The 13,993-nt window shown below is 42.4% G+C and overlaps 1 protein-coding gene across 1 annotated transcript in view; it reads left to right on the top strand.

Annotated features, from left to right (window-relative positions):
- The window catches only part of LOC134226645 (tyrosine kinase receptor Cad96Ca), a 65,759-nt gene extending 52,693 nt beyond the window's left edge, over positions 1 to 13,066 (top strand). The window contains exons 3-7 of the mRNA XM_062707544.1: positions 10,640 to 10,863; positions 10,919 to 11,701; positions 11,769 to 12,157; positions 12,213 to 12,318; positions 12,372 to 13,066. Coding sequence (XP_062563528.1) covers positions 10,640 to 10,863; positions 10,919 to 11,701; positions 11,769 to 12,157; positions 12,213 to 12,318; positions 12,372 to 12,878 — 2,009 coding nt within the window. The 3' untranslated portion in view covers positions 12,879 to 13,066. The remainder of the gene's footprint in view (positions 1 to 10,639; positions 10,864 to 10,918; positions 11,702 to 11,768; positions 12,158 to 12,212; positions 12,319 to 12,371) is intronic.
- Positions 13,067 to 13,993: the final 927 nt, after the last annotated feature.

Here is a 13,993-nt window from a genome sequence, read left to right as displayed (position 1 = left end):
TCCAGAGATTCCGAAGGCCTAACCTGTTATTCTTGACTTTCGGCCAAACGACAGATAGGGCCGTTTGGCCGATATGCACAAGGCGGGAAAGTGTTTGACCATTTACGTTATTTGGCCGAACAAACCATTAGGCCAAAATTCATCTGGCCATTTGGCCGCAAAAGTCGGGTGGAGCAATAGTATACTATGTGAACATGTGAACCTTCAAGTTCTGATGTCAAACCAATATCTTCGGCCAAAATAAGACTACTTCCAAAGCGTAAAGACCCACAACAAAAAAAGGGACAGAAATCTAAAATTATCAAAAGTTCTCCTTTTAAGGATAAGTTGACATAATTTGGTGTTAGAAAGGACGAACAAAGCACTGAAGCGAAATAATGAAATTGTATTAGGTATTGTTTTACACCTAAACATAGTCTGAAAACACAATTCCATCTAAATGATAATCATTTAATCGAAAGAAACATCCACAAATTACGCAACGCTGAGCTGGGAGGGGTTGCGAGATGTATAACGATTCAAATCATTTCAAATAGATAAATTTCAAATCAAACATATAAAAAGGGTAAGATAGGGGTTAGAGGTGATGAAATGGTCAACTTTTGCCATACGTAATAAGTGAACTTTCTTTTAAAAAAAATCCTTTGTTTACGCAACGCGAAATTGGGTATATTTTTACCTCTATACCTTTTTTAATATTTATAAAATACTAGTCGACCCGGCAGACGTTGTCCTGCATAGTAGGCGGAAATGCGTGTGTTGTGAACTGCTCATGCGAAATTTCCATACGAATGTTAATTTTAGTTTTTCATGATTTACTTAACCCTGCCCATGATTTTCACATGAGGAAATATCATATAAACCCGTCGGAAACTATAATGAACGTTTCCGCTGAAGGAATGAAGAAAATCCATTCAGCCGTTTTCGAGTTATGCGGATACGAACACAGACCATTTCATTTTTATTATATAGATTTAAAAAAACAATGTATTTTCGAGTGAAAGTACACTTTTCTAGTACCCCTCCCCCTTTCAGAGTTACGTAATCTTTAAACATTCCATAATATACTTTCAATAAACATCAATTAAATGTTATTTATTTTTATTTGTGTTAATATATACTTGAAACACATGATTGAAAAAATGCGCACTCTTACCCCACCGGTGGGGTAAAAGTGCGTTTCTCACGTGTCTTGCTGCAACAGCTTGCTTCATAAGGGCTACATGGTCGATTGAAAACTAAGTGCGTACTCTTGCCCCACTCTACTCTAATCAACATTTGGCCATTGGATCAAATGACATTTTCGACCAAATGGCCCTTTCTGCAAACAACCATTTCGACCGAACGACATTTTCGGCCTTATAACCTATTCGGCCAAACGACGTGTTAGATGAGAGTGCTTTTCGGCCAAATTACCAATTTGGCCGTATCGTATGTCGCTTTGGCCAAATGAAATTTTTGGCCAAACTGTTTTCCGTTGTATAACCGTTCTGCCAAACATTTCATTTCATTTCGGTCAAATACAATTCGACTTGATGATTTTCAACTTAACGTATTATTCGGTCAATTGATTTTCGGACAAACAACCCTTCCTCTTTTTTTAAACAATTTTCCATTGAATTTCCGAAGAATTTCTTATGGACAATACAAAGAATTCCCTGTAGAAGTCCAAAGAAATTCTTTTAAAAATCCGAAATACCGATTGGTTACCTATAAAAAAATATAAATTCGCGTAAAGTTCTGAATAATTTTGGTTAAAATTTCGTAAAATTTACCGTAAAATTCGAAGAATTTTCCATAGAAAATTTTAAAAATCCCATGCAAATTCCAATGAATTTCCTATGAAAATTTCGAACATTTTGCCGTTGAAATCCAATATTTCTGTTAATGTCCACATTTTGAAGAATGTCTCGCGGAAAATTTCAAGAATTTTCTGTGTAAATTTCGAAGAACAGTTAACAGAAACTTTCCATGGATTTTCCGAACATTTTCCTATGGAAACTTTGAACAATTTTTCTCAGAAATTCCAAAGTGCTTCCTTGGAAATTCCAAAGAATTCTCAAATCTCAAAGTACTTTACTTACTTACTTATGGATCCTGTACACCTCCGGTGGTGCAAAGGGCCGACTTGAAAGATCTCCATCCTGAGCGTTGCCCGGCTATCGCTTTAACCTGTTGCCAGGTTAGATTTCGGTCGACTTCTTTTATTTCTTTATTGAGGCTATGGCCCAGAGGCAATGAGCCTCTGGGTCTGCCTCTGCTGCGATGTCCCGCTGGGTTCCAGTCGAATGCTGGTTTACAGATTTCGTTTCCGCCCCTACGTAGAGTGTGGCCGACCCAGCCCCACTTCCGATCCCGAATTTCTGTTGCTATCGGCCTCTGGTGACAACGACGATGGAGCTCGTTGTTTGAGATCCAGTTGTGAGGCCACCAGGCCCGAATTATATACCGCAGGCATCTGTTAATGAACACCTGCAGCCGTTGAGTGTTCTCCACTGATACACACCATGTTTCGCTAGCGTATAACAGCACAGATTTCACGTTAGAGTTTTAAATTCGTATTTTGGTGCGTTCACTTATTTGCCTGTTTTTCCAGATATTTCTTAAACTTGCAAAGGCAGCCCTTGCTTTCTTGATCCGTGCGCCTATGTCGATCTTGGTACCGCCGTCTGACGCCATTTGGCTACCAAGATATTGGAAGCTTTCAACGTTCTCAACTGGTTGCCCGGCTACTGTGAAACTGGAAGGAATCACCGTGTTTACATCCAACGATTTGGTTTTGTTGACGTTGATGACTAAACCTGCCGAAGAGGAGCGCTCGGCAAGGTCGTTGAGCTGCTCCATGGTTATAGGCTGCCATAACAGCCCGCGGTTTGATTCACGGTCAATCGCATCTACCAGAATCTCGTCGATTACGATGAGGAACAGTAACGGTAATAGAATACATCCTTGCCTCACACCAGCTACGACCCGGATAGGGTCGGACAAGACCCCATTGTGCAGCACTCTACACGAGAAGGCCTCGTACTGTGCCTCGATGAGGCCGATGATTTTCTCAGGAACTCCCTTGCGTCTCAGGGCGCCCCACATATTCTCGTGATTGAGACGATCGAAAGCTTTTTCGTATTCAATGAATACCAAGTAAAGGGACTCTTGGAATTCGTTGACCTGCTCCAGAATGATGCGGAGTGTGACAATATGGTCCACACAGGATCTTCCGGCACGGAATCCGGCTTGCTGCCGCCGGAGAGTCGCATCGATCTTCTCCTGAATCCGGGCTAGGATAATTTTGCACAGAACTTTGAGAACGGTACACAGCAACATAATGCCTCGCCAGTTATCGCATACAGTCAGGTCACCCTTTTGGGCACCTTCACTAAGATACCTTGCATCCAGTCGACCGGGAAAGTTGCGGTGTCCCAGATATTACGAAATAAACGATGCAGTAGTTGAGCGGATGTCATGGGGTCAGCTTTGAGCATCTCGGCTGATATGCGGTCGACCCCTGGGGCTTTATTCGATTTCATGCTTTGGATGGCTGTTTGAATCTCTAGTAGTGATGGAGCTTTGGTATTGACGCGTGTTATACGTCGGATCCTAGGCAGATCATGCTGAGGTGGTGATGGCCTGGCTGGCACTTGAAAAAGTTGTTCGATGTGCTCGAACCAGCGTTTCAGCTGGTCAGTTGGGTCGGTCAATAACTGATCATTCGCGTCTTTCACAGGCATCGTTGCATTCATCTTCGCCCCGCTTAAGCGTCGTGAGATATCGTAGAGGAGGCGAATGTCCCCGGTTGCGGCGACTCTCTCTCCTTCGTCGCACAGAGGGACGAATCCTTAGAAAGAGGGTCAAAAGGTCATTTTTCAAAATGATGTATTCTATTTTTTAAATATTTTTCTCGCATTATACAGGTTATAAAACATTGTAAAGTACATTGGATGAGTCAATTTGACGATATTGTGCCTATTGGGGTACCTTTGAAGTTGGTATTAAAACTGTTTTTAACAACATTGATAATATATAAATATGAAGTATGATATCTTTGCAATATATTTCAAATTTATTATTCAATCATTTCAAACTCAATACATCTTCAAAGATAACATAATCAACTATCAATTGCATATATTGTATCACAAATTCATGAAATATTCACCCTTGGCTTATGGAGTTGAATTTGGGCTTATTTCGAAATTTACTCATTTCGTGGTGTTTTCATGTGGTCAGAAAACAATTTACCCATCATTAACCAGCGCTGAAAATCGCATGGCTACTACTTTACATTATATATTTTCAAAATAAACCAAATTTAGGGCCCGCCAGGGCCCGCAGGTTTTTTCCGAGGACTTTGAAAATGACGTAAAATACATGAAAATTTATGTATTTGTACTGAATGCTACAATCACAACAATCGTTATGAATGAAATTGAAAATGATAAAATTTCATCATAGTAAGTATAATAAATCCATTTGTTCTCATTTTAAGCCATATTTGTACTTTTGACCGTCTTTTTTTCAATCCGTCCCACTGTGCGTCGGCCAGAGAGTCTGCCCACGCTCGCTTGTCCCGTCGACATGAGCGTTTTTCTTCCTTCTCGAGAGCCGAGTATCGTTGACGGACTAAGACTTTGGCTTCTCTGGTTTTTGATCGCTCTATCGCGGTTTTGGCTTCTCTTCGCTCCTCTATCTTCCTCCAGGTCTCATCGGTGATCCATTGTTTTCTCTGGGTGCGTAGTTCCCAAGACGAGTTAATACAATCCCATTGAATTCCACCACTTAATTGTATCTTGACAGATACGTATTTCGACCTCAACAGTAAGGCCGTCTTCAGTGTCTCGTACTTGACTCGACTTCGAAGTTGAGTCAAGTACGAGACACTGAAGACGGCCTTACTGTTGAGGTCGAAATACGTATCTGTCAAGATACAATTAAGTGGTGGAATTCAATAGGATTGTATTAACTCATCTTATGACAAGTGAAGACATTCCACTAAAAAGCTCAAAATAATTTTCTTATCTGTTATTTTTTCCAATCATTACAAATTTAAAAAACACTTTAAAGTTACTAGTACATGCTTTAGGAGGAAATCCAGAAAAAAAGGTTCACGCATTTTCCAGATTATATTTTATTAATATCTTGAATAGATGCAATTCTCTGGAGGAAATAATTGCAAAATACCTAAAAGAAGCTTCTGACCTTCAGTTGGAGACTTTTTGATATGCAAAATGAATTTTAAATGAATTCATTTATTTGGTTTACATCTAAACAGATAACACTGAATCAACAATTTGACGCTACAATACACGGTTTGAGGCCGCATCTCTCCATCCTCGCATGCGCCCAACGTTCGCCAAGTCGTTTTGCACCTAGTCTGCCCACCTCGCTTGCTGTGCTCCACGCAGTCTTGTACCTGCCGGATCGGAAGCGTACACCATCTTTGCAAGGTTGCTGTCCGGCGTTCTTGCAACATGCCCTGCCCATCGTACCCTTCCGGCTTTAGCTACCTTCTGGATACTGGGTTCGCCGTAGAGTTGGGCGAGCTCATGGTTCATTCTTCGCCGCCACACACCGTCTTCTTGCACACCGCCAAAGATGGTCCTTAGCAAACGTCTCTCGAAAACTCCGAGTGCTTGCAAGTCCTCCTCGAGCATTGTCCATGTTTCATGTCCGTAGAGGACTACCGGTCTTATTAACGTCTTGTACATGACACATTTGGCGGGATACATGGTTCTTCAAAAAGTTGTCTGGGATGTTCGTTATTCCGTGGAACTTTTCAATTCAAATTACGTTTATACATCAAGCTTCCTACAATACTTTGAGGACTTTTGGAGCTTTCCGAGCTTCTTAAAAGGAGGCTTCTGAGCATGTTGAAAGGACGCTTCTCATCCCCTTGAAAGAAGGCTTCCGGACCTTTTGAATGTAGGCTTTCCAGCCTACTGCAAAGAGGCTTCCGAGCCTTTTAAAAAGAAGCCTCCGAGCTTCTTGGAACAAGGCTTCTAAGAAGGTTTCCGAGCCTCTTGAAAAGAACTCTCCGAGCAGCTTGAAAGCTTAGCATATTTAACCCGTTTCGGTCTGACCTAGAAATCAAAATTGAAATAACCCGTGTAGGCTCATTTTTCGCCCGATTGCCATGAAATTTTCAGGGAAGAAGCGTCATCATGTCTATTTTTTGGTACATGGCTTGATTTGACCATGGTGCCAATCCGGCCGGATTTATTAAGCGGGGGTCCTGGGTCAGATGCAGTCAAAAACGGGTCATTTTTTTAAAACCATTGATAAATGAACGAAAGTGACTAGAATGCTGATGCAAACGTGGTCAATCATCATTGACCAGCATCAGAAGTTAGTTTTGATACATTTGAATCACCAGGACATGGTTCCGGATGTTCCGGGAACCTGGTTCCCTGGGGTATCCCTGGGGTGGTGGACACTGGATTAGCACTGAACCCCATCTTGTGACACACCAAACTCCATGATTTTGAAAGACAAGCTCAATAAATGTTTTTTTTTTTAGATTTTGGACACATTGGTCACGTCCGGAAGTGTTTCCGGGAAATTGGTTCCCCCAAGAAAGTGGACAAATCTTGCCTAGCACCAAAACCCATCTTGCGATATATATATATACTCCATGATTTTGAAAAACAAGCACAATACATGATTTTTTGACAGATTTTGGACACGTTGATCACGTCCGAAAATTTCCCGGGAACCTGGTTCCCTCAGGGAAGTGGACAAGTCCTTAAAAGGCTTTTGAGCATTTTTAAAGGAGGCACCCTAGTCTATTGAAGGGAGGCGTTCAAGCCTTTTAAAGAGAGCCTCTTGAAAGGAGGTTTCCAAGCCTCTTGAAAGTAGGCTTACGAGCCTCTTAAAAGGAGGCTTCCGAGCCGCTTGAAAGGAGACCTCCAAGCCTCTTGAAAGAAGAATTCTGAGCTGAAAGGAGGCTTCCGAACCTCTTGAAAGGAGGCTTTCGATCCTCTTGAAATGAGGCTTTCGATCCTCTTGAAAGGAGGCTTCCCAGCCTCTTGGAAGGAGGTTTCCGAGCCTCATGAAAGGAAGCTTCCGAGCCTCTTGACAGGGGGCTCCTAAGCCTCGTGAAAGGAGGCTCCCAAGCCTCGTGAAAGGAGGCTCCCAAGCCTCGTGAAAGGAGGCTCCCAAGCCTCATGAGGCTCCCAAGTCTCTTAAAAGAAGTCTTCCAAGCCTCTTGCAACGAAGCTACTAAGCTTTCTAGAAAAAAATACTTCATGTCTCTCAAATTGAGGCTTTCGTCTTTAGTTTGATTTTGATTCAGAACTATACTCTTAACATAATATTCAACATTTTGTCTCGATCAGGTAGATTGCATTGAAAATTTCTAAAATTGGTTTAGTCGACGTTTTGTGCCTTTGATCTTTTATCCCATAGCTCTTCATACACTGTGCCGCTTGGGATAATGAGGATTTAAAAGTCTTTTATTTACTGAAAGCCATTTATATTATGTACACTACAAAGTCCTAAAATCAAAAATTATCAGAACTTTATCAAAAAGTTTTTATTGAAATTTTTACCCATCCGCCATTACGCATTTTTGTCCGAGCTACCCCCTAGTACCAGCGAAGGTACCTCTAGGGGTACATGTACCCCAGGTTGAGAACCGCTGCTCTAGGACATTATCAAGATCGTTTTTACCATTGGCGTAACAAGCTACGATGTCTAGGGGGGGGGGGGCTTCTACAGCCTCTTCATCTATTTTATCTATTTTTTTATTCCTTTCCAAACAATTTACTACCGAACATTTTACTACCTCATTGTAATATTAGTGGTAGATGTGATACTTAAATATACGGTCGAACCACCTTAGGCAATTGCGGATCAATCACACTCATCCATATTCTCTATTCTCAAGCACGTGCTTTCTGTTGTTGCTACAACGACTCAAAATGATAGCAAGTGAAGTAGCGCTCGGCTCGGCAGCATACTCAAAGGACAATATGTGATGGATCGCCATCAGGTTCCCACCGGTAGGCAATGGATATTTTTCTATATTTCATAAATATTCTATCTAGGCTCAAATGAATAAAATCCGACGGGAATCCTCCAAGGATTCTGATGGCAAACTTAGTGATTCCGAGTTTTCGACGGAAATCCTACAAGCATACCGAAAGGAACCTCCAGGGATTCTGAAGGCAATCCACCAGGGATTCCAAAAGGAATGTTCCAGGGAATCCTAAGGGAATGTTCCATGGATTCCAAATCTACCCCGGAATACCGATGGAAAGGTTCCAAAGATTAAAACGGGAACATTTCATTGAGAATCTTCTAGGGATCCTCCATCCTCCAGGAATTCCGACGGGAATAATCATGAATTCGGACTGGAATGTTCCAAAAATTCTGTTGGAAATCCTCCACGAATCCCAACGTGAATGTTCCAGGTATTTCATAGGCAATGTTCCAGGGATATAGCTAGACCAACATTTGAAAAGGGCGTAACAGTCAAAATTTATTCCTTCTGATTCTTCGCCTACATACATAGCTATATATGTGGATAAAGAATCAGAAGGAATAAATTTTGGCTGTTACGCCCTTTTCAAATGTTGGTCTAGATAGAAGCAAATCGTAGAAGGATTCCAAAGCAATCTGTCGAAGAATCCCGAAGAAAATCGTCGAGGGACTTCGAATTAATCCTCTAGGGATTCCGAAATGAGTCTTCCAGCGATTCCAAAACGAATCCTCCAGGGATGCTGAAGCAAATCGACAAAGAATTCCTAAGGAAATCTCCGAACGATTGCAAAACGATCTCGGAGGGATTCCGAAGCAAATCGACGAGAGATTCTGAAGCAAATCCTCCATGAATTATGAAGGGTATCTCCCACAGATTCCCAAGGGTATCCCTCAGCAATACTGAAAGGAATCCAGTGTGAATTCTTCAGAGGGCTTCAGAGAGAATTCTTCTCGGATTCTGATAAGAATCTCTTTCGGATGCTGATGGGAATTGTGGAGATTATTATGCTGCTGGGCAAGCGGAATTCTGCTGGAAAACTGTCACTCCAGTCCGTGATGGATGACCACATGCCTTTGACTGCTGGCGAAGTACCACGATTGCTTTGATTGACATTTTGGTGGCTATCCGTTGTTGTTCATATGGTCGGGGTTCAGCCAAATCGCACTAAGCGCCAATGAAAAATTACCCATTTTCTTGCACAAATCTTTGTGTAGCAGATCCAATTGATCACAAATCGTATCGGATATCCTTCTACCCTATAACTGAGGATATCCAACAACAAATGTATGAATGAATTGATATGAATTACTTTCGGTTTTCATTCTACGAACAAAATATTACAAGTCAGTCAAAAAGGCGCTTGGTGCGGTTTCGCTGAACCCCGACCATATCAAGCTTACTTTGATGTATTCAAATCAATTATTTTCATAATTAACACCAAGTGCAATTTCACTGCCACATAGGAATATTTCTCAGAAATGAGAAACAAGCTCATTTGTCTTCCACTCATTTCATTATGATAGGGTGGATATGGGAGATAACACTTTTGTCTTCAAACTTTTGCAGTAATTCATTATGTTAACTTTTCTTTTCAACAAACTTTTCAAATCCTAGGGGGGCTATTTTTTTCTAGGGAGGGCTAAGCCTCCCCCCCTTATACGCCAATGGTTTTTACTTAACGGAAAGGCCCATGAAACTTTCTCAAAACTATATGGTTTCAATTAGGAGAAATTACTCTTGTTGAATCAAAACTATCAAAATAAGAAACTGAGGATGGACTCTCAAAGCCATTATAGGATGATGTAGCATTCGAGATAACATGAACTAGACGAAAACTGTGATAAAATTTTATATATTACGCAATGCCTTTATAAAATTGTAATAAAGCTTGAATAAAACCAAATAGAATTCAAAATGTTACTTGGATTAGGCCTGGATAATCAGTTTTGTTGTTTTTTTTTGTGGAATTCCGTAAACATGGAATTTAAACTTAACAAAAAATCATTATACTTGTAAATTTACTAATGTATCTTTTAGGAGGAAATCCTAAAAGAACTTTTTATAGCATTTTTAAGATTATTTTTAAATGAAATCTTGAGTAGATGCAATTCTGTGGAGGCAATAATTCCAAAATACCTAAAAGAAGTCTTTGTACATTCAATTTGAGGCTTTTTGATATGCAAAATAAGTTTTTAATGAATGTCAAGGACAAATTACAAAAGCAATCTATTTAAAAAAAACAGCATGTCACATCCCTATTCGCACTTCAAACAATGACTTTGATATTCTGGAACCCAGTTTATGATGTTTCTGGTCAATAGCAACCAATAAAAATCAGTCCTATCAGTCTGACTAGGACAGTCGAAAGATTAATATTCAGCTAAAAGCCACATATATTTTCCGTTCACCGCAAAGGCCAACGACTTTCGTATGGTTAATTCGCCTCCGGATCAATTCCGTCGTCTGCTGCTAATGGCTTCCGATGACATTTATGTCGATTATCAATAGTGGTTGAGTAATTACCCGCTCAATTTTATGTCAGGTAATACATTTGTCACTTAAATCAAGTTCACGGAATATTTATAATCATTCTTTATATTTTAATATTTCTAAATTCTGGTTATAGTAATCACTTAGAAGCCGTATCTTTTCTCATTACAGATTCTCAAGAGCTAAACACACCTCCCGTAATAGTGGTTGACCGAAACTGGCGAATACGGGAGAACACGACAGTCAACAGCTTAATCACGCAAGTTCGAGCTGAGGATAGCGACAACGACGAACTGGAATTCGGCTTGGATCCTCTCGGTCCAGGTCAGTTGCAGCCATTCGTTATCGATCCCAGTACCGGATCCGTTTACCTCAACGAAAGCATTGAAGGAAAGGTGAGATCTCGTTTTTAGCTTCTCAAATCCATTTGCTAAACTATAACTGTTGCAGGCTGGACAAAATTTCTTTGTATACGTGACCGTCACTGACGGGCGGGTCACGTCGAAAAACGAGGTCTACGTCAACATTCTAAGTCATAATGCCACTGGCCTCTACAAAAGCCGTGGCCCCCAATTCACCCCAAATCTTAACAACATCCGAAAGATCCTGCCTCCAGGATTCAACCTTCCCCCTGGATTTAGTTCTATTCCACAAGCCCCACCACCTCCTCCACCGATGCCCCCACGGCCAACACAGCCGCTGGTCATCAACCAGCCATCTATTGAGGAGCCACCTTCCACAACCAAACAGACAAAAACTTATCCGGATAGACCGGAATCCAGTACGGAAAGGACGGCCGTTGCCCCAACCAACAGTACCATCACCAAACTCACTCCCTTGTCCACGACAAACGCACCGGTGTCCACTCCATCAATCACATCGACCGGCACAACTCCGGTTCGAACGAAACCTGCCACTGCTGGAGAACCGCACCCACTGGCATCCTTCGTGCCAATCATCGTTTCAGTGGCTGCCATCTTCCTAACCGCTGGACTAATCGCGGTCTGTGTCTTCCGCAAGTATTTGTGCGCCATCAGTAAAACACTCAAAAAGAAGAACAAAATTGACAAAGCCAAAAAGTCGAACCAAAGCAATCTCAGTAGCAATATCACCTCGAGTACGACGGCCGAGGACAGCCGGAACTCGATCGGCATGAACCACTGGAGTGGGCCAATGGCGTTTAGCAATCGGTACACGTCCCCATGGGACAGGGACCAGAATGCGCATATGCAGGTTTGTATACAGAAACGGATGACTTCGACGAATGGACAAGTGACGAACACTGTTTTAATTTTTTCAGGTGACATCGCAGCTTTCGACGTCCAGCTCGAACAACTCGGGAATGAACGGTGGCCCTAAGGACCGATGGGAATTTCCACGGCATCGGCTGAAAGTATTCAACATTCTTGGGGAGGGCGCTTTTGGACAGGTTTGGCGCTGCGAGGCAACCGACCTCGATGGAAATGATGGTGTCTCGATAACGGCCGTCAAAACTCTGAAAGAGAATGCCAGCGATGCCGAACGAAATGATCTGCTGTCGGAGCTTCAGGTGCTGAAGTCTCTCGAACCACACATCAACGTAGTCCGATTGCTCGGGTGTTGTACCGAGAAGGACCCCATTTTCGTGATACTCGAATATGTCAACATGGGCAAACTGCAGACGTTCTTGAGGAACTCTCGAGTGGAGAAGTAGGTTAAAGTGCGGGTTGAAAAGTTGAATCTTAGCTTTGGTTTTTTTTTTCAGACACTACGGAAATACTCACGGAAAGTCAAAGATACTAACGTCAGGGGATCTGACATCCTTTATGTACCAAGTATCCAGAGGAATGGATTTCCTAACTTCCCGAGGGGTAGGTTGATGCAATCTTTGAGCTATTTTCTAACTGAGACCCATTTATTGTAGATCATCCATCGAGACTTGGCAGCGCGTAACATCCTCATCACGGATGACCACACTTGCAAGGTGGCCGATTTCGGGTTCGCGCGTGACATTGTCACCTCCAAGGTGTACGAACGGAAGAGTGAGGGACGGTTACCAATCCGGTGGATGGCAACCGAGTCCCTGTACGACAACATCTTCACCGTCAAGTCGGACATTTGGAGTTTCGGTATTTTGATGTGGGAGATTGTAACGCTGGGATCGACGCCTTACCCGGGCATAGCCGCAGCAGATGTGATGCGAAAGGTGCGCGACGGCTACCGGTTAGAGAAGCCAGAACACTGCCGACGAGAGCTGTACAACATCATGTTCTACTGCTGGGCTAAGGACCCGAACGAGAGACCTGATTTTCCGGAGGTGGTGACCATGCTCGACCGACTGCTCCAGACGGAGACCGATTACATCGAGCTGGAACGATTCCCCGACCATAACTATTACAATATGCTCAATATGAGCGGGGAGAAGCTGTGAAACAGAATAAAAGATCAATTTGTAAATAAGTCTAAAATTGTGATAAGTTATATTGTACTTACGTAAGTCGACTATTTATGATATCCTAAATTCGTTAGTAATTTCGTTACGAATATAAGGAAAGTGTTTGTAATAAAATGTAAATATGTACCTACGGTAATAAAGCATACGAACAAATTGTCCGCAAACATGTGTTACTTGTCAATTGTCACTGCCCTTTGAATTTTCATTTATTTAGTTTACATCTAAACAGATAACACTGAATCAACAATTTGACGCCACAATACACGGTTCGAGGCCGCATCTCTATTCATCCTCGAATGCGCCCACGTTCGCCAAGTCGTTTTGCACCTGGTCTGTCCACCTCGTTCGCTGCGCTCCACGCCGTCTCGTATCTGCCGGATCAGAAGCAAACACCATTTTTGCAGGGTTGCTGGCCGGCATTCTTGCAGCATGTCCTGCCCATCGTACCCTTTAGCTACCTTCTGGATACTGGGCCTTCAATACTTCGCCAAAGATGATCCTAAGCACCTGTCTCTCGAATACTCCGAGTGCTTGCAAGTCCTCCTCGAGCGTTGTCCACGATTCATGTCCGTAGAGGACTATCGGTTATATCAGCGTCGTGTACATGACACATTTAGTGCGGTGGTGAATCATTTTTGACCGCAGGTCCGAATTCCACAGATGAGGGGTCGTACACTAATTACGTAAGCACTTACGGAGGGAGGGGGTCTGCCATTTTCTTACGCTCTATATAAATAAAAAAAAATGGTGTGGGAAAAATCTTACATGGGGGGAGGGGGTGTTGTAAAACCCAGAAAATTTGCTTTCGTAATCAGTGTACGGCCCCTGATGCGTCTTCGTATTTCACGACTAACGTTGTTATCAGTCGTTAGCAAGGATGGTAGACGAATTCCTCGGCCGCCTCGAAGGTGGTGCAAAGAAGGTGCAAAAAAAAGTCCATCACCTTGTCTTAGTCCCCGGCGCGATTTGAACGAACTGGAGTGTTCGCCCGAAATCTTCACAAAGTTTTGCACACCATCCATCGTTGCTTTGATCAGTCTGGTAAGCTTCCCAAGGAAGCTGTTATAGTCCATAACTTTCCATAGCTCTAC

Source organism: Armigeres subalbatus, chromosome 3, assembly GCF_024139115.2.
Source record: "Armigeres subalbatus isolate Guangzhou_Male chromosome 3, GZ_Asu_2, whole genome shotgun sequence".
NCBI classification, from domain to species: Eukaryota; Metazoa; Arthropoda; class Insecta; order Diptera; family Culicidae; genus Armigeres; species Armigeres subalbatus.
This window is presented reverse-complemented; position numbering and strand designations above follow the sequence as displayed.